This window comes from Entelurus aequoreus, linkage group LG02 (assembly GCF_033978785.1).
Source record: "Entelurus aequoreus isolate RoL-2023_Sb linkage group LG02, RoL_Eaeq_v1.1, whole genome shotgun sequence".
In the NCBI taxonomy this organism is placed as follows: Eukaryota; Metazoa; Chordata; class Actinopteri; order Syngnathiformes; family Syngnathidae; genus Entelurus; species Entelurus aequoreus.
The window spans coordinates 27876259-27898344 of record NC_084732.1 but is presented as its reverse complement, the minus strand read 5'-3'; the positions used below and the strand labels follow the sequence as shown (position 1 = coordinate 27898344).

The following is a 22086-nucleotide window of genomic DNA, read 5'->3' as shown; positions in this document are numbered from 1 at the left end:
AGACTCTGGCCTCATGCGTATACCCAAAATCCCAATGTGGTTTTAGAGCTGGCCGTTCAACAATGGACATGATCTTCTAACTGCTTCAGTTGAAGGAGAAGTGCAATGAACAACGCATGCGGCTTTTCATCGCCTTTGTGGACTTGACCAAGGCGTTCCATCTAGTTAGCAGGTCAGGACTTTTAGTTAGTTTATTATTTCTTCGGTCAGTGGTCTACAAAATAAACAAACAGTTTTACATTCATAAATTGACAATTTTTCAAACCGAGTTAAGGCTGAAATTGAGCACTTATTTTGCCTAACCCCAATCTCAAATACAAGATGTAGTAAAACCAGGAGACATTGAGCTCTGATTGTGAGCTTCATAGAAATGTGAAATTTCCTTTACACACCATAAACACTGTTCAAATATATACACGGTAAAGACACTGACGAACAGTTGTGAAATATCCATGTACACGTGTTGGTTAAACATTTGTACCAATAATACAGTATGCTATATACAAACACTTATACTTCCATTATTATTTATGTCCCACATTTAGTTTTGTAACAAACATTGATCATGGTATTAACTATTGGTGTTGATTCAAGAGCGATATATTTTTCTAAGACATTGGTCTTCAAGGCCTACTGAAATGAAATTGTCTTATTTAAACGGGGATAGCAGGTCCATTCTATGTGTCATACTTGATCATTTTGCGATATTGCCATATTTTTGCTGAAAGGATTTAGTAGAGAACATCGACGATAAAGTTCGCAGCTTTTGGTCGCTGATAAAAAAGCCTTGCCTGTACCGGAAGTAGCGTGACGTCACAGGTTGTGGAGCGCCTCACATCTGCACACCGTTTACAATCATGGCCAGCAGCAGCGAGAGCGATTCGGACCGATAAAGCGACAATTACCCCATTAATTTGAGCAAGGATGAAATATTCGTGGATGAGGAAAGTGAGAGTGAAGGATTAGAGGGCAGTGGAAGCGATTCAGATAGGGAAGATGCTGTGAGAGGCGGGTGGGACCTGATATTCAGCTGGGAATGACTAAAACAGTAAATAAACACAAGACATATATATACTCTATTAGCCACAACACAACCAGGCTTATACTTAATGTGCCACAAATTAATCTGCATGACAAACACCGCCCCCCTCCCGCCCATACAACCCACCAATACAAATCAAACACCCGCACAACACACTCAATCCCACAGCCCAAAGTACCGTTCACCTCCGTAAAGTTCATACAGCTCATATATTTCCCCAAAGTTACGTACGTGACATGCACATAGCGGCACGCACGTACGGGCAAGCGATCAAATGTTTGGAAGCCAAAGCTGCGTACTCACGGTAGCGCGTCTGCTATCCAACTTAAAGTCCTCCTGGTTGTGTTGCTGCAGCCAGCCGCTAATACACCGATCCCACCTACAGCTTTCTTCTTTGCTGTCTTCATTGTTCATTAAACAAATTGCAAAAGATTCACCAACACAGATGTCCAGAATACTGTGGAATTTTGCGATGAAAACAGACGACCTAATAGCTGGCCACAATGGTGTCCCCATATGTCCGCACAATCCGTGACGTCACGCGCAAACGTCATCATACCGAGACGTTTTCAGCAGAATATTTCGCGGGAAATTTAAAATTGCACTTTACTAATCTAACCCGGCCGTATTGGCATGTGTTTCAATGTTAAGATTTCATCATTGATATATAAACTATCAGACTGCGTGGTCGGTAGTAGTGGGTTTCAGTAGGCCTTTTAAAGGCCTACTGTTTTTTTTAATGTGTGAATGGAACTGGAACATTTTAAGGCATCATTCAAGCTGTTCCACAGATGAACCCCCTAGACAGACTTAATTTTCAACCTATTGCAGAAGATCAGGGGCCGTACTTATCAAGCTTCTTAGAGTGCCATTTTACACTTAAGTCCTGAGAATTTGCGAAATTTAGTCCTACTCTCAAACTTAAGAATAAAAGCTTTTTATCAACGTTCTTAAGTCTAAGAATCACTCCTACTCTCCACGTTATTTAAGAGACCTTCAGAGGTGTCTTAGGTGGTTAGGAGTTGCCAGCAGGGGATGGCACTGAGGCGAGAGAGACGTGCGCGAACGTTCAGGGAACGGAACAATGTTGTTGTTTTTTTTATGACGAGCAGCTGATCAAACGGTATCGTTTAGACAGAGCGGATATTATTTGTGTCACAGATTTAATACTTTTCGATTCCTTGTAGATTTCTGCATGTGTCTGCAGTGGGCTAGTATATATAGAGCCACCCACACCAGTTTCAAATTAGTTGCCTAATTAATGAATTGGAAAGAAAATGTTATGACAGTAGCGTATGTGTGTGGCCTTGAAGTGAGTGACGTCAGTGAATGTGTGGGCGATAGAAGAGAGGGAGCGGTAGCGTGAGTGCCGGCGGGCAGTAGTTTGTTTTGTATTATTTTGTAGTCTATTGTCAAAATATACACTCCCATTGTCGACTTAAATATTTCCAAGATATTTCTTTATTCTTAGACAACGGATTCCCTTCCGTGATTGGTCATTTCTATGGACACAGAAATGACGTCACCTAAAATTCCGTTTACGGCACATAGTAATGTCGTAATTCAGCTCTGAGTGTGACACTTAAGATTCAGTCCTACACTTCGCTGAAAGTGTGAGTAAGACGCTTGATAACTAACTTTTAAGTGCAGCTTTCAGCGAATAATTTATTTACTCTTAAGTCAACTCTTAGCAGACTTCTTAGGAGTAATTCTAAGAAGCTTGATAAGTACGGCCCCAGGTGTCTACCTCGACTTCTAAAGCTGATCGCCTCATTTCATGACATTTTGCAGGGTACAATATCATTCAAAGGTACGCGTTCTGAGGCTTTCTCTTTCAGCAGTGGTGTGAAACAAGGTTGTGTCCTTGCACCAACATGTTTATGTATATTTTTCCCCATACTTCTGCACTTCGCCTTCAGGGTGTGTACATCCATACCAGAGCTGATGGTAAACTTCTCAACATCGGCCGCCAAAACCAAAAGTTACAAAGATCCTCATTCGTGATTTGCTATATGCTGATGATGCAGCCCTAGTATCTCACACTGAAGACAGCCTTCAACAGCTAATGCATTGACTAGGTCACGCTTGCCAAGAATTCGGCCTCACCGTAAGCATGGATAAAAGAAAAGTAATGACACAAGGTGTGGATCAACATAAATGGTTAAGGCCTGGAGACCGTTGAGGAATTCACATACCTCGGGTCTAAAATTTCTAGCTCTAATGCAATAGACGCTGAAGTGATAATCAGGATAGCTAAAGCTGCAGGGGTAATGGCTAAATTGAACGATAGAGTGTAAAGCAACTCTTGCCTCACTGACAATACCAAACTGCGTGTCTATCAGGCATGTATCTTCACCACACTTCTCTATGGTAGTGAATCATGGACCACATACGCATGGCATGAAAGGAAACTCAATAGTTTTTACTCGAGGTGTCATTCTGCACATCACGTGGGTGGATTAAATGTCCAATCTTGAAGTGTTGAAATGGGACAATAACGACAGCATGTTTGCAACCCTTTGCGAACGCCACCTCCGTCGGCTTGGTCATGTTAGAAGAATGGAACTGAGATGAATACCGAAGGACTTATTGTATGGCAAGCTGGCGGATGGATCTCTACCCACAGGACGACCTTGTCGACGTTTCAAAGACATGTAAACAAGGCATCAAGAGGTGCGGCATCAACACCACATCATGGGAACACAGTGCTTACAATCGGTTAACCTGGCGTCTCGCTGTGAGAAAAGGAGTTTACAAGTCTGAGACCTCTAGGATTGTTCAACAATCCGCAAAAAGAGACAGAAGGAAGGCAGCACAAAATCAACCTCAACTGGCACCTCAGTTCGTATGTTCAGCGTGCAATCGCGATTGCCACTCTCGGATAGGACTGCTCAGCCATTCCCGTCGGTGTTGCATTTAATACCTGTTTGGAGCTACACCACCATTGTCTCTTGTAGACGGAAGGATGGCGGAGAGTCATTTCAATGTTTTACTTGCTTATTTATTTGCATACAATGTATGTACTACATTTTTCTTTACAAAAGTGTTTTATTTAAGACAAAATATTATGAGTTTGCACTTTATCAATCTCAATGTTGGAGATGATTATTTTCTTGCAAGGTGCAATGCTACATTTTTGTTAACAGAAGTATTGTATTTAAGACAGAAGTATTGCTTCCCAGAAGAAGCTATTGATTCCGTTCTTTGAAAATGATTCCATAAAAAGTACAATTCATAACTGGTCTAAAAATAACATTATTCAAATTAGAATTTTGTAAAATGCAGTTCAAAACTACTAGTTTTTTATCAAATAAAATAACAACTTTTTTTTAATTATCTCTGTTATCATTATGCATTGGTTTCTTTAAAAAGAGGCAAGCAATTACAAAAAATATAAAAATCGGAAAAGATGTTAAATTAAAAAAAAGGAAAACAAATCATAACCAGGTAAATAAAGGTCCCGGGTATAATTACATCATTCAACTTTTTCCATTTTGTTTGTAACTTTATGCCTGTAGAAGCTGTCTTTTAAGCTGCCTTGTCTCTGTTCAGTAAAAACAACATGACACGGAGTGACTGAAGTCGACATAGACTACTTTTGGTAGTATTGGAGCCGTATCAGAGGCGCCTCTTTAAAAATTTTACACCTGACACTCGCATCATGTTGTGTTGAAAACTATTTTTATCGTAACAGTTTCTAGTCTGCAACTTTTATGCCAAGTGGACACACATGCTCTGATTTACACTTGAATGTTTAATCATTAAAATGTAAATCGGTGCTAACTTTCAAGGACAGAGGACACCACCTATATTGTCTCAACATCGCTCTTGACAGCATGTCAACAACAAACAAAAAGCGCTGTATGTTATTTTAATGAAGGCAGTGACTTCCAGTCATCCTTCCCTTGTGAACAGCTGTCTGCAGTTTCGACATCGCCATCGTGCTGGCATCTATCATCCGAGGATCAATAGTGCGCTAATTACGCCTCTGCAGAACTGCTTATTTGTAAGGGCATGCACTTTTCACAGTTGGTCTTCCAAAATGGCGATATGATACGGAAGCGCCGGTGCTCACATGACACCCTATGTCTACATGCCTGTTTAATCACGTATACAAGGTCGACAAGAGATGGGGTTTCTATCGTGTTGCATTGATCCAACCTATTTAATGTACAGGGTTGGTCGTTGAACTGTTCAGATAAGCTCTCTTCGGGCATCAAACTCATTCTACTAAGGTTATGCTCAACTACAAACGTACATGCATTACCTCCTGAAATGTTTAAGACAATAACAATAGACAATAAGATGTGTTGTTAGCTCAGCATTGATTATTGATGTTGCTGTCTGATGAAAACCAAGCATGTTGTTTTTACTTAATTGCAAAGTAAACACATCGGCTTTCACACTGCACTGTCAATAAATTCACTGATATAGAAGATATTTGACTAGTTTTTGGCCGTAGGTCCTTAGAAACAGCAGAGCGCTCCTGTTGTATAACGAGTACTAGTTTCTTCTGGAATTTAGTGACACTGACAAACTAAATGTAGGAATTTAGAAATATGAATACTAAAGAAGGAAGAAGTCCGACCCCTGGTCCCTAGCTTTCTGGAAATGTTGCCCCCAAAACAATTTTGTTGAATAGTCAAACTCTAAAACCTTAAAACAGGGATATTCAACTAATTCCATAAAGCTATTGACCGGCGGACCAGACTTTTCCCTTCACTATTATCACTTTGTATATTTCCTGGGAACCAACGTATTCTTAGGTAGATTTTTATTTTTGGTCTAATTATTTTGTTCATTACAGGAGCAGTCTCCTTCTTTTTAAGGACTTTTTGCAAACAAGCTAGTCGAAGATCTTCTCTTTGGCAACACTGTAGTGTTTTTAAAAATCTTCTGCAAAAATGTGAGTCTCAAGCACGGTCCTAGGACCAATTGTTGTCGACTATAGAAAGGAAGAGACAATGACTACATTAAAGGCCTACTGAAACCCACTATTACCGACCACGCAGTCTGATAGTTTATATATCAATGATGAAATCTTAACATTGCAACACATGCCAATACGGCCGGGTTAACTTATAAAGTGCAATTTTAAATTTCCCGCTAAACTTCCGGTTGAAAACGTCTATGTATGATGACGTATGCGCGTTACATCAAAAGTTAAACGGAAGTATTCGGACACCATTGAATCCAATACAAAAAAGCTCTGTTTTCATCTCAAAATTCCACAGTATTCTGGACATCTGTGTTGGTGAATCTTTTGCAATTTGCTTAATGAACAATGGAGACTGCAAATAAGAAAGTTGTAGGTGGGATCGGTGTATTAGCGGCTGGCTGTAGCAACACAACCAGGAGGACTTTGACTTGGATAGCAGACGCGCTATCCGACGCTAGCCGCCGACCGCACGGATGATCGGGTGAAGTCCTTCGTCCTTCCGTCGATCGCTGGAACGCAGGTGAGCACGGGTGTTGATGAGCAGATGAGGGCTGGCTGGCGTAGGTGGAGCGCTAATGTTTTTATCATAGCTCTGTGAGGTTCCGTTGCTAAGTTAGCTTCAATGGCATCATTAGCAACAGCATTGTTAAGCTTCACCAAGCTGGAAAGCATTAACCGTGTATTTACATGTCCATGCTTTAATAGTATTGTTGATTTTCGATCTATCCTTCCAGTCAGGGGTTTATTTATTTTGTTTCTATCTGCATTGAAGCACTTAAGCACGATGCTATCACGTTAGCTCTGTAGCTAAAGTGCTTCGCCGATGTATTTTCGTGGAGATAAAAGATAAAAGTCACTGTGAATGTCCATTTCGCGTTCTCGACTCTCATTTTCAAGAGGATATAGTATTCGAGGTGGTTTAAAATACAAATCCGTGATCCACAATAGAAAAAGGAGAGAGTGTGGAATCCAATGAGCCAGCTTGTACCTAAGTTACGGTCAGAGCGAACAAAGATACGTCCTGCACTGCACTCTAGTCCTTCACTCTCACGTTCCTCATCCACAAATCTTTCATCCTGGCTCAAATTAATGGGGTAATCATCGCTTTCTCAGTCCGAATCGCTCTCGCTGCTGGTGTAAACAATGGGGAAATGTGAGGAGCCTTTCAACTTGTGACGTCACGCTACTTTTGGTACAGGCAAGGTTTTTTTTATCAGCGACCAAAAGTTGCGAACTTTATCGTCGATGTTCTCTACTAAATCCTTTCAGCAAAAATATGGCAATATCGCAAAATGATCAAGTATGACACATAGAATGCATCTGTTGTCTCCGTTTAAATAAAAACATTTAATTTCAGTAGGCCTTTAAGTCCTGGTATCCCAGTGTTTGGGGAGTCTTTTTTTTTTAATGAAATTGCATGACATTGACAATTGATGACAAGAAGACCTAAAATGGAACCTTGAGGAACACTACTAGTATGATTAAATAAGTTGAACTGCTGACTGCATCTGAAGTAAACAAGCTACAGCAACACCTTACCCGACCTACACACATTACATACATTACATTGCTAAAAACATTTGTGACTGCCAATAAGGAAAGGACTTGAAGGGTTTCTTTGAGGAACGGCTCAGTTATTTTAATCACAAGTTTGGACCCCAGTGCTCTATGTTTTCTAGGAAGGTTAAAATGTCACTGCAAGGATCTGACATTGTGTTTACAATGTTCCAATATCTTCTGTACAACAGGAGAGCTCTAGTGTTTATAGAAATTTGCAGCACAAATGTTTGTCTCCCATGTCTTCAACTGATCTCGGTGTGGTGTCATTTCTGGGCCGGATTTGGCTCCCAGGCTTCCAGTAGAATAGCCCCGTTTTTGAGTATCTGTTTCCAAGTGACCATTGACAACATGTATTTCCCTTTGGGAAATGAATGTTATGTTTTGGGCTAAGAGTTTACAATAAAAAGGAATAATTTTGCAGAAGTTCAGTTGATGCACCCAGGTCGAAATACAGAGCATACATGCCTCATTTTCATCGACTTACGTTCTCTCTGTCGCCTGTTTGCAATCAATACATTCACGTGAGCATTTCAAACATTTAAGAGCATACAGTAATGACTGTGAAAAGATAGCTTTATGTCGACAATATGAATATACATACATATCTACCCCTGGCAATTTTTTAAAGTTACTTTTATTCAACCAGCAATTGTTTTCTTTGATTTGGAATGACACAGGTGTCTCCCAGAATATAATACGTACGAAAACGTACAGACGGCACCATTGTAGGGAGAAAAGAATACGTCTCAGCTTTTACTTACATTTCAACAAAAATCTTACATATACATTTGCTGTGCCGAATGCATATTTGCAGGCTTGACTGTATATGTTTAAAATAATAACATTAATGATATTAATATACATTAATAATAATAAATAAAAGCATGTTAATTATAAATGCAATACTTGCTGTGAAACTGTTTTTGTCTTGCTCCCAAATATAAACCAGAAATATACAATGATTGCACATTTCAGTACTGTATACTGTATTTGCATGTGAGAAAAGTGTATATTTGTATTCAATTGATTATTATTTACTTTGATATGATGTATCCTTTTTAACAGTATATAGATGATCATGCAAAGGCCATATCACTATCATTGACTGATGTGAGATGATGATTAATAGTGTGGAATTCATTGGTAGAGCGTAGTACTTGGCTGCAACCAGCAGAGGCTCTGTTGATTCAGTCTGAACTCGTTTGCCGACTGAAGAAAAAACATCTTATTCACTACATGAGTGTATTTCCCAGTTAGATGGTTCTTTTTTAATTCAATATTTTGTATTTTCTCCTTTCAGACTGCAGCGCTTTGGATACTCAGGTTTCGAAGTCAATGTTGTTATGATTCCTGTGATGTATGCACGTGCATGTGTTTGTTTGTCTCGCACTCGGCCCAAAGTGTAACAGTTGGTGTGTTCATATTCCTGCAAATTACAAATCCTGCATGTGCCAAATTACAATTCGTTATGCCATCCCTGCGCTGATCCATCCTGTTACTCCCTTCTTCAACAAATTTTTGTAGCGTATTTTTTTGGTCAGTGAATAGGGAGCATTACACAATAGGCATATCCGGCCTGCAGCACCAAGAGCGACATCATTTTCAGTCTTGAGCCCACAAATTACATTGATGTGGAATAATTTGGTCCTTTTTGCCGTTGGTGCTTTCCTCCCTTCTCGCTGCGCTCTCCTCCCCCTTGTTCTCCTTGCCTATCATTTATTTTTATCCTGAATTGACTCCCAAATGTGGGAGTTGTTGTGGTTATGAATTAGCTGTTTTGTCGTTGCCTGTGTGGCTCATAGCCTGTGGTTTCTTAACTCAGTGCATTTCTCTTCTCTCTTGCAGCCTCGCAGTATTTTGGACCCCAAAGTGCTCGGCTTGCAGTCTGGAGGGTGAGTGGTGGCTCACTTTCTCCTCTAATCGGTCTACAATTTCTGGCTGGCTTATTTTTTATCCTCGAACAGAGGGAGCAGAATGTGACAGGAATCTTTTTTTCTCCATGGCAGGCAGCCCCCAATTAGTTAAGGAACTATGCTCCATGTATGGGGAAAAATGTCTGAGAAATAATTACACACAAGTATTCCCAAAGCAACCCAGATATTTCATTTCACAGTTTTGGCTAATAATAGTCAATGATCTAAAAGTGAGCAGAACAAAATATTTAGTCAGGGTGGCTCAAGATAACAATAGCGCCATGAATCATTACTTTAGGGTTCACGGTACAGTGTTAGTGTGCCAACATACAGTATCAATACTGTTGCTTTTCAAAATCGAAATATTGGAGTTGGCACCAATTATCAGTATCTTATGGTGGTAACACTTTAGTATGGGGAACATATTCACCATTAATTAGTTGCTTATTAACATGCAAATTAGTAACATATTGGCTCTTAATTAGTCATTATTAAGTACTTACTAATGCCTTATTATACAACCAGTAAGCCATTAACTAAGAGTCTTCCCTCAATAACCTCAGAATTAGTGCTTATTAGTAACCCTAATCCTAACCTTAACCCTTATATGTTCCCCTGGTGTCCTAATAACTCTAAATTAAGTATTTGTTACTTAGAATATGTTCCCCATACTAAAGTGTTACCCTTATGGTATCATGTCGTTAGCTTTCACAGTATATTGATACAAGAACACAAATCATACATATAACTAGGGATGGGTACAGAATTATATATTTTTATAGGCACTGACCAAATTCACGTCAAATCAAACTCTGCCATATTTTGATATCTTTGCTGCACGTGACGTCATGTCCGGCTCATACACTTGGCGGGCAAACAAGCACTCAAGCAGCATTCAGACCAGACAGTCAAACTGCCTCTAGATAATGTTGCAATTTTCCATGCCAAGAAAGCAAGTATGCCTGATAGAAAAGAGTAAAGTATGGTTTCACCTATCAAAATATGTCAGCTCGATGATAATTTGCCTTAGACATGCTACCAATTAGCATTAGCAATTTTACATGGATATTTCAACACAATTTGGTAGTGAAAACTACAACTAAGATGCACGTTACAATCAAACAGCTGGTATGTAATAAGCACAAAACGTACAGTACAAACACTTTGCAGGGTGCAACAAAATACTACATTCAGCTAAATGGCAAAGACCACTCCTTGACTGGCAACACACCGTAGCCTATACACTATTGCCATCTAACGTCTTGGAATTACAATTACATGCAAAATCTACATATAGTATTTGCAAATTAAATTTTAAAAAATCCAGATACCGTATAAAAACTGGACAGCACACAACGGTAGTTACTAGATGGCTGAAGCTAGATTCGTACCAGGAACCCTCGGGTTTCTGGACAGCTCTTTTACCATTTGAGCCACGCCGCCGCCCAATTTAACACATGAACACACAAATACCCAAAACCGGTACCATTGAGTACTGGTATCGATTAACAGGTACCGGGAATTGGTACCATATTGCTTCAAATGTGAAAGGTACCCATCTCTACTCATAACATTTCTTCAAGGTTAGAAGGTCTGGTATCATAGCAATTACTCTTACAATGCAGCCAACATCAGGTATTGAGATTGTTAATGTCCGATTTCCATTTATTAGGATAGGATAGGATAGATTTGTATTCATCCCACAATGGGGAAATTACATTACAAACTGATATTGCAATTTATCCTAACGTTGGCACCCATGGTACAGTATTTATACAGGTATCTGTACTCTTGCAATCCTGACTCACAACCGTGATACTCAGACATAGGGTTGTACGGTATACCGGTATTAGAATAGTACCGCGATACTAATGAGTAATTTTCGGTACTATACCGCCTCTAAAAAGTACCAGTATCATCCCTGCACGACGTGGAATAGCTAAACATGATTTACTACACACTGTAGCTCACCGGCGTCAAAAAGTAAAGAAACGCCATTGGTGGATCTACACCTACCATCCACTGTAATGATGCCAAGTACAGTAGCATATCAAGTCGATAAAACTATGATTACGTCGATATTTTATGGCATCACAAAATCTTCTTTCGTTTAAAAAAAAAAAGTATATTCTGTTTATAAACTTAGGAAATATGTCCCTGGACACATGAGGACTTTGAATATGACTAATGTATGATCCTGTAACGACTTGGTATCGGTTTGATACCCAAATTTGTGGTGTCATCCAAAACTAATGTAAAGTATCAAACAACAGAAAAATAAGTGATTATTACATTTTAACAGAAGTGTAGATAGAACATGTTAAAAGAGAAAGTAAGCAGATATTAACAGTAAATGAACAAGTAGATTAATAATTAATTTTCTACCACTTGTCCTTAATAGTTTTGACAAAATAATAGAATGGAAAATGACACAATATGTTACTGCATACATCAGCAGCTAAATTAGGAGCATTTGTTTGCTTACTTACTAATAACACACAAGTTGTCTTGTCCATCCATCCATCCATTTTCTACCGCTTGTCCCGTATGTCCACTATTTTACTTAAGGACAAACTTGCAATAAGAAACAAATGTTTAATGTAATCTAAGATTGTTTTGTTAAAATAAAGCCAATAATGCAATGTTTTGTGTTACCCTTTATTTAGAAAAGTACCAAAAAGTGTCGAAATAATTTTGGTACCGGTACCAAAATATTGGTCTCGGGACAACACTACTCAGACATCAGGTATAAATACTGTTGCTGTGCAACGTCAAACTATTAGAAGTCGGAGCAAATATTGATCTCTTAATGTATCATATCGTTTGCTCTTAAAGGCCTACTGAAATGATTTTTTTTTATTTAAACGGGGATAGCAGATCCATTCTATGTGTCATACTTGATCATTTCGCGATATTGCCATATTTTTGATGAAAGGATTTAGTAGAGAACAACGACGATAAAGGTCGCAACTTTTGGTCGCTGATAAAAAAAAGCCTTGCCTATACCGGAAGTAGCGTGACGTCACCGGAGGAAGGACTCCTCACATTTTACCATTGTTTACACCAGCAGCGAGAGAGATTCGGACAGAGAAAGCGACGATTACCCCATTAATTTGAGCGAGGATGAAAGATTCGTGGATGAGGAAAGTGAGAGTGAAGGACTAGAGAGGCAGTGCAGGACGTATCTTTTTTCGCTCTGACCGTAACTTAGGTACAAGGGTTCATTGGATTCCACACTTTCTCCTTTTTCTATTGTGGATCACGGATTTGTATTTTAAACCACCTCGGATACTATATCCTCTTGAAAATGAGAGTCGAGAAAGCGAAATGGACATTCACAGTGACTTTTATCTCCACGACAACACATTGGCGAAGCTCTTTATCTACTGAGCTAACGTGATAGCATCGGGCTCAAATGCAGATAGAAACAAAATAAATAAATCCCTGACTGGAAGGATAGACAGAAGATCAACAATACTATTAAACCATGTACATGTAACTACACAGTTAATAATTCCCAGCCTGGCAAAGCTTAACAATGCTGTTGCTAACGACGCCATTGAAGCTAACTTAGCAACGGGACCTCACAGAGCTATGATAAAAACATTAGCGCTCCACCTACGCCAGCCCTCATCTGCTCATCAACACCTGTGCTCACCTGCGTTCCAGCGATCGACGGAAGGACGAAGGACTTCACCCTATCATCCGTGCGGTCGGCGGCGAGCGTCGGCTAGCGCGTCTGCTATCCAAGTAAGTCCTCCTGGTTGTGTTGCTACAGCCAGCCGCTAATACACCGATCCCACCTACAACTTTCTTCTTTGCACTCTTCATTGTTCATTAAACAAATTACAAAAGATTCACCAACACAGATGTCCAGAATACTGTGGAATTTTGAAATGAAAACAGAGCTTTTTTGTATTGGATTCAATGGGGTACCAATACTTCCGGTTCAACGATTGACGTCACGCGCATACGTCATCATTTATAGACGTTTTCAACCGGAAGTTTAGCGGGGAATTTAAAATTGTACTTTATAAGTTAACCCGGCCGTATTGGCATGTGTTGCAATGTTAAGATTTCATCATTGATATATAAACTATCAGACTGCGTGGTCGGTAGTAGTGGGTTTCAGTAGGCCTTTAAAGAAAAATAAAAGTGCAAGATCAGACATCAATACTGTTGCTGTTCGGCATCCAACTATTAAGGCTTGTACCAAATATCACAATGTATAGTATTAACTCTCTGTACAGCGTTGATACAGTAATAGCAGAAATCTATACTGTGACTGATAGATGTCTAGCTGTGAGGATACATCATATCTTTGGCTCTCATAGTCCAGTATCGTTACAGTATTGATACTCTTACTATACGACGCAATGACATTATACGGTATCGTAAGCTACTCCGCATGTTCAACCACTACTTATTAGCTAAAGTATGTGACCCAAGCTCGCTATTCATCAGGGGCCGCGCTCCGCTTATTACGTTGTGCGACTTCAGGGGTCATACCCCCAATGTCGCAGAGGGGGCTGGCACAAAGGCTGGAGGAAGCTCCAGCAGCGCTGAGGCGTTGGAAACTAGATGTTGAGGTCATTAGAGAGCCTTTTGAGTGACAGTTGAGGTGATGCCACTGAGAGCCTCGTGGCAGAGGAGCAAGGCTGGCGGGACGGCAAGGGAAGGATGCGGCGCTGACCCCAACGAGAGTGAGGATGGAGACAGCCGAGGGGACCGAGTACCTAAATGTCACACGAACAAAAGCAATCACGGCTCCCCAAACACTGGGATACTAGGACTTGATGTAGTCATTGTCTCTTCCTTTCTATAGTCGACAGCAATTGGTCCTAGGACCGTGCTTGGTCCCCAAAACAGCACACTTTTCATGTAAAATGTCTTTAAAAAAAGAAAACCAAACTTTTAGATCATAAATACAGTTTGAAAATCCACACAATACAATGGAGTGCTAACAACTGCAGTAGTTTTATGAAATAATGTAATAATATGGTACAGCATTTACCTTGGGTATCGGACTTATGCAATGTGTCCTTCGGGCTTCTTCTCCTTACAGCGTTCCCAATTATGATTATTATTCTGGCTTGTTTTCATAAAGCTGGTTGTTTGTTTGTCTTGTGAGATCTGGCAAAACTAGCTCTGCAGTGCAACAATAGGAACTAGGATATTGCTGTTTATGTTGCAAACGGACCTCTTTGAGTGACACACCAAAAAGCCACGGACAAGTATCTCTGCGTAAGTCCCAGTGACCAAGGCTAATGCTCGCTCTTCCAGTTCGTAGAGACAGGATAAAAGAACAAATTAAAACATGTCTGGCTGACTGTTTGATAGCTTCTCTATTATTTCTTGGATTCATGTTCAGTTTGTGGATGTTGTTTTGGCGCGGAAGCTGCATTTTGCTTTGGAGTGGTGCAGACTGTCAAGTCTGCTATACAGCCGGACACGTTTTTATTGGATTGTTTTTCTGATTTGGTGAGTTTCGCCTTTCACACTCACATTCTCAGTTTTGGTTGTTAAAGGGCAGGATTGTGTCGATCTCATGACTGTGTGCCGAAGACGGTTGCGTCACTTTGCCAAGTCTGACATACAGTGGGACATGTTTTTAATGGTTTGTTTTTCTGAGTTAGTGGGGGTCGTCATTCGCACTTAGAGTCTCAGTTTCAGCTGTTAAACGGCAGGATTGTGTCGATCTCTTGACTGTGTGTTGGGGACAATTACTACTTCAACCAGCGGCGGAAATGTTGCGAGCATACCTTGAGTCACGGGCATTTTCACCATCGGTTGAAGTAATATTTTTAACTGGGTTGTGCCATTTCAACAATAAAGAGTTAATATATTGTTACACATCACTATTCCTGCTTCGTTTACAAAATAAAAAACACACACGTTTTGATTCCACAGTGGACGTGCATGTTTGAGCTTTGATCCTACCCTTCAACCATGGAACTGAGAAAGCTAGTGCATGAGAGGGGAAGTAGAGAAACAAACCATTGAAAACATGTTACACCTGTTAGAAGCCGACCTAGGAAATCAGCCCCACTGTAGCGTCAGCGCAGATCACACCCAGACATTCAAATGATGAACATTTATCCATAAAACTTTGAGAAGCTGCAGATGGTGTGTTTGGCGTGTTTCAGTTTGTTCTGTCTTGTCCTGATTCAACAAACTGGACAGTTGAGCATTACCTTTGGTCCTAAGACATTTGTATCATTTGCCTCCAGTCTGTCACTCATTTAAGTCCGTGTGAACATAAACAGTGATTTCCTAGTGTGGAAGTTTCTCTATGGTGAGTGGGTTCTCCTGAGTCCCATAGATCTTTCGTGAGCCCGGTGTACAGGTTTGAGCCAGTCTTTTATTGTCATACACCAGTCTCGTTTGCTTTTCAGCAATATACAAATTAGGCCTTTTCAGTCCGGCGTGTCTCTGCTCTCTGGCTCTGTGCGTGTGTCGCTCTGCTCCAACTCCCAACAACTTGTCTCGTTCCGGCTGCTGCTAATAAAGGCGACAGGTGATTAGATAACAAAGCCCAGCCGGGCAATCTACTCACCTGCCGCTGTCTTCGAGGCCGGTCCTTGCACACCCCGCTCCGAGGCAGGCCCGCAGGCCACGCCCCTCTCCACACCTAGTTCCTATTATCACCAGATGGAAAAGCAGCTCATAGGAGATACCTACAAAATTCCACTCTCCAATGCTGAACAATATTATTACAATATTCCATAAAACTACCGTAGTTGTTTGTAGTACAGGCTATTGTAATGTTTTCCAACAATATTTATTGTCTAAACGTTTGTTTTTCTTTTTAAAAACATTTAAAAAGTTACATTTTAAAAGTGTGGGGTTTTGGAAGAGCCAAGCACTAAATGCAATGTTTTTATTTCACGTCAATGGGCGGAGCTTTGAGGATACGAGTGTGTTGTGTTACGAGCTCGGTCGTAGAAAGTAATGTGGTCGTGAGTTGAGGCACTACTGTACTACTGGATGTGCAAAAACATGCTTTTACCGATGAGTTTATGTATTATAAATATTATATTTTACATGAATTACTTTATAGCGCAGTAAAACATTAATTGGTTGCAGTTAGCTAAGCACTGCTTAATAAACATGAAATGTAATAGTCACACATGCAGTCAAGACCTGAATGATTTAAACCATTAATTTGGTGTTAAAGTTTTACATGTGTGCTTCTTTCTAACTGGAAATAATCATACATGATGACAGAGTTGTGAAAAAAAGACATGTGGGTTTCAAAGTGTGAGGTACAGCAGCTTGAGAAAAAGAAGAGTTATATAAAAGGCAAAGTGAAGAGATGTTTTTACTCCCTGCAGTGAGAGAGTCAAACGAGTTTCGACTAAGCAGAAAACTCAACACAATCTGTTTCTCAGGGAATATGGTAGGCCCTGACTGTGTTATACAGTATTCTCTGAGGGGCCAATTTTCTTACTCTCCTGATCCAGACTTTATAATCAACTACAGTATTACCACTATTCTTAGCAATTTACTTGAAAACAATAAATACGTGTATCTTGTAAAACAAATACATTGTAACTCAAGTTTGGCTAAAGTTTGATTAATCCTGTCTGGAAAATATATGCGTACGGTATATCTGTGATGCACGAAGACACTACACTTACAAAGAAAGTGGAACTACAGGTCATTAATTTGTTCTCAGGGGATTCAATGGATCAAAATCACTTGTCTGAGCAGACTTAATTATTTCATGCTCAGAGACGATGAACAGATCTGACCAATCTCAGCTCCTAGTAGGAGGGGTGAATCTTTGGGCTCCTCGCGTTTCGATTCGATTCAGACCCATGCGGTGACTATTCGATTTTAGAATCGATTCTAGATTCAACTGGAGTCTCGATTCAAACCGATTTGATAATAATTAGAATACAACTTTTTCAAAAGAGGTTACAGGTTAGAAAAGCTCCCTTTTGTTGCTTAATAATGGCCTACCAAAGTATTTTTAAAACTGATTCTTGTTTTTTAAAAAATATGTTTTTTGTTTGTTGTTGGGTTTGTTTGTTTTTAATAGATTTTTTCAAATTATTAATCTTTTTAGAATCGGGATGAATTTAAATTGTAAGGCAACAGCGCCTACTGAAATAAAGATGTTCTTTATATTCTCAAACTGGAAAAGATTAAGCTGACATTGAATGGTTGTTCTGCAAAGTTTCAAGAACTGTGGGGTGTGTTTCAGAAACGTGTAGATGTATAAAATATGTAAATTAACCCCGAATCAAACACAATTGAAATGCGGGTTGTTTATGAGCCTTTTGTATGCTTGTTGGCAGTGTTGGGTTAGTTACTGAAAACCAGTAATGAGTTATAGTTACTAGTTACTTCATTTCAAAAGTAACTCAGATACTAACTCAGTTACTTACACCAAAAAGTAATGCGTTACTTTGAAAAGTAACTATTTAGTTACTTCTTTTTTTCTTTTATTTTTTAAAAGCTCCCATTAATGCCCTTTAGCCTTCATTTCAGTACTGTTATTGCACTGGAGAATAATACAATGTGTTGATCAACTTGACATGCATTTGCATCACTGAACTCTGCTAAGCAATGTGGTCTACATACAACACACAAACAATGTGGTCTACATACAACACACAAACAATGTGCTCTACATACAACACACAAACAATGTGCTCTACATACAACACACAAACAATGTGCTCTACATACAACACACAAAGACAAAGATATGTTTCAAAGGCCAATTTATTTCAGGCCAGAACAAATTGACAAAACTATTTTAAATAGCTGCAACATAATGGCACTTTAACTTGAACTTGAAGTAGATAGGATATTTGATCCAAGACACAACTTACATTTAACTAAAATTTGATTTTCTTTGTGCTCGACAAAAGAAAAGTATTGAGAATTTCTCCTTGTTAAAAAAATCGACTTTTGGCTTCGCCTTGATGTCTTGTTAGTTGTTATGATAGTCGCGTTTATGTGTGTGCGTGTGTGTGGCCCTTTAAGATATGACAGCATGTGGGTGAGGGACGTCAGTGAGTGAGTGGGCGAGAGAAGTGAGGGAGCGGGGACAGTGAGTGCGTGCAGGTGCTCTCTCTAGCTTGGTGGATGGCTGCGTCCAATAAAGTCACAAAGTTGCAACAAACCGCCGGCCTCGTCATTCACCCTCAGCTGTAAAGACCACTTCCGGGTAAAGTGAAGGTTGTTAGCCCCGAAGGAACGTCTCCCCTGCGCTCCTCAACTACGTATGGGAGTCCCCCCCGCCCCCACCCACAGAAAGCACGTACGCCTTTTCTTTTCCACCGCAGCGCTGCCACAAAACACACTCAGATCTTCAGTTTCTAGCCGATACTACATAAAAAATAACGTAAAATAACGCAGTAACGCATCATGTAGTAACGGTAACTGAGTTACTGAATATAAAAAATAACGCGTTAGATTACTAGTTACCGCCGAAACTAACGGCGTTACAGTAACGCGTTACTTTGTAACACGTTAGTCCCAACACTGCTTGTTGGTTGTTGCATCTCTCTGGGGCCATTCAAGAATGCAGCTGTCTGTGGTTTAATGTTGATATCTGTGTGTGTGTTTTTGTTTTTCTAATTTATGTATTTGATTATTATGATTATTACCGGTACTATGATTGTTTTGGTTTATTTTTTGTATTTTTGTTCTTTTGTTGTTACTTGTTGGGGGTTGGGGAAAAAAAGAAAAGCACTTGATGTTTTTGACTGTTCCAGTCAATTATGTAGCTAGTAACCCAATAAACAAATATTTTAAAAAAAATGAATCAGGATGAATAAGAATTGCGATTCGGATGTGAATCGATTTATATGTCCACCCCTAGCTCATAGATCTTAGATTAGTCAGACTAGATCTGACCAATCTTAGCTCATAGACTTACTTAGATTAGTCAGACTAGATTTGACCAATCTAAGTCTATGAGCATAATTTGATGAAGCCTGCTCAGTTGAGAGGTGAAACGTCCTCTAAGACAATCTTAACAGTCCAGTTGCAATCGATTGAATGCCCAGAGAGTACAATGGCCTGGATGAATGAAAATAGCCATAGACACGTAATTGTTTACAGTGAAAGTCAACAGAATACAGCAGAACCTTAATGGGGAACTACACTTTTTTGGGAATGTTTCCTATCGTTCACAATCATTATGAAAGACATGATGGATGTATTTTTTTCATGCATTCTAACTCGTAATTAAATTTAAATAAAAGTCAGCTTACAGCAAAGCCAATAGAGGTCCTCTATTCCGCTCATAAAACCCAAAAAATAACCATGCAAACATCGCCGACCATACTCCTTTTACATTTAGTGACTTGAAAATGAACCAAGTATTAGTGATGTTATTATAAGCGCTTATAGTGGCGACGTGATCACAAGCGTGTGTGCATATGTTGAGATGACTGCTTCCTCGTTTCCTTGCTCGTGAAACTTTATTGTAGATCATGAATCAAGCCTCTCACATAGACAGCAGAAGGATGAGGACATATTCAGACAAGCGGGTACACTTTGACAGCCGGTTTAGACCCATAAATGGGGAGAACGACACAAAAAGACGCTTGGTTCCAGAACCCCTTATCTTCGGGAGATGACCACTACTTCTCATAGATATAACACTAGAAGTAAACCTTTATTAAGAGGGAAAAATCGTCATCAAAAGTGTACAAGCTTTAGTATAGCCTGGAGAGGCCTAAAGATCTGGATTGAGATTGATAGCGCTATAAAATAATTACATTCTCTAAACATTTTTAAAAAGCGTTTTAAGCTAAATTTATTGTGTCGTTATGCTTAGTACATTTAGCACACCTCTTATGGTTGAGGAATTCACATTAGTCGCATAATTTTGGTCTTGACCTCTGTATGTATGTTGAGATTATCAGCGATCTTCAAGATGCAACCCTTTAATCAAATTTTAATGATAGGATATTGAGACTGATTTGGTGGATTTAAAGATTCCTTTTTTATTTAGAAATGAAATTGTAAATGGATATTTGGTGGGTGGATTTTTAAATGTATTGTACTGTATTTTGTACATTATACGATGATGTATATTTTAACTGTGGGTCCCTGTCCATAAGATGTGTGCTTCTGGGGATGACCTTTTTGCAGAACGGACTCTGATATTAACAAAATGAACAATTAAGTAATGCAAAATTATGTCTGTCTGTAATTAAATAAATATGTACATTACATTATCCTTCATCTAAATGGTAATATATAAACATCCTAGCAGTTGACATCCTAGTGACAGCAGACCTTGTTCAGTGTGTGGTGTGTTATTATGTTTGTCGGCTACCATGAAGTCTGCAGTGAGTAATAATCAGTGATGTTGAAAAAAAGTGAACGCTGCACTGCAAAAAGTCAGTGTTCAAAAACAAGAAAAAAAAGTACAAAAATGAGGGGTATTTTATTTGAACTAACCAAAATTATCTGCCAATAGAACAAGAAATTTTGGCTTGTCAAGACTTTCCAAAACAAGTAAAATTAGCTAACTTCAATGAACCCAAAAATAGCTTAAAATAAGTATATTCTCACTAATAAGTGCACTCTTCTTGGTAGAAAAAAAATGAGACCATTTTGCTCAATATGTTGAAAAATATTCTTAAATTAAGTAAATGCTAGTGCCATTATCTTGACATAATGATATGCGCTCGGCATCATGATTTTTTTTTTCATGCTTGAAGTAAGAAATTATTACTTTAAAAAAGTAGTTTCATACTTGTGAGTGTTGATGACACAGCTTTGCAACAGTTGATATTCTAGTTTCAAGCATGTTTTACTCAATATAGGTCATAAAATCTCAGCAACAAGCTATAATATCTTACTGAGATCATTTAGGACCAAAACACTTAAAACAAGTAAAACACTCTAACATAAAATCTGCTTAGTGAGAAGAATGATCTTATCAGACAGAAAATAAGCAAATATCACACTTATTTGAGAGATTTCATCTTACTTAGATTTCAGTTTTTGCAGTGTGTGATGCGTTTTTGAAATGAATGTGCCAAAATACATGAATATCACATGTTATTATAAATGTGCCGGTTACTACATTACATATATACTTTCTTCATGTATATAAAGCCGTATTTATAAATGGTAATGTATATAGCAGGGGTCACCAACCTTTTTGAAACCTAGAGCTACTTCTTGGGTACTGATTAATGCGAAGGGCTACCAGTTTGATACACACTTAAATAAATTGCCAGAAATAGCCAATTTGCTCAATTTACCTTTAACTCTATGTTATTATTAATAATTAATTATATTTACACTTAATTGAACGGTTTAAAAGAGGAGAAAACACGAAAAAAATGACAATTTAATTTTGAAACATAGTTTATCTTCAATTTCGACTCTTTAAAATTCAAAATTCAACCGAAAAAAAGAAGAGAAAAACTTTAAAAAAGAATTTATGGAACATCATTAGTCATTTTTCCTGATTAAGATTAATTTTAGAATTTTGATTAAATGTTTTAAATAGGTTAAAATCCAATCTACACTTTGTTAGAATATATAACAAACAATATATAACAAAAAAAGCTATATTTCTAACAAAGACAAATCATTATTTCTTCTAGATTTTCCAGAACAAAAATTTTAAAAGAAAATCAAAAGACTTT

General features: G+C 38.8%; 1 protein-coding gene and 1 long non-coding RNA gene across 4 annotated transcripts in view; one reads left to right on the top strand and one right to left on the bottom strand.

The window, feature by feature from the left end:
* LOC133632087 (protein unc-13 homolog C) overlaps window positions 1-22086 on the top strand; it is a 321103-nt gene that overhangs the window by 68542 nt on the left and 230475 nt on the right. For both annotated transcript variants that reach the window (XM_062024332.1, XM_062024326.1), the window contains exons 3-4: window positions 8842-8864; window positions 9387-9433. In XM_062024332.1, coding sequence (XP_061880316.1) covers window positions 8842-8864; window positions 9387-9433 — 70 coding nt within the window. The remainder of the gene's footprint in view (window positions 1-8841; window positions 8865-9386; window positions 9434-22086) is intronic.
* Window positions 15811-22086, bottom strand: part of LOC133632100 (uncharacterized) — a 222594-nt gene continuing 216318 nt past the window's right edge. The window contains exons 2-3 of one of the 2 annotated variants that reach the window (XR_009821657.1): window positions 16011-16092; window positions 15811-15955 (exon numbers count right to left, since the gene is read on the bottom strand). This is a non-coding gene — a long non-coding RNA (uncharacterized LOC133632100). The remainder of the gene's footprint in view (window positions 15956-16010; window positions 16093-22086) is intronic. The other variant, XR_009821656.1, reaches the window with a different exon arrangement.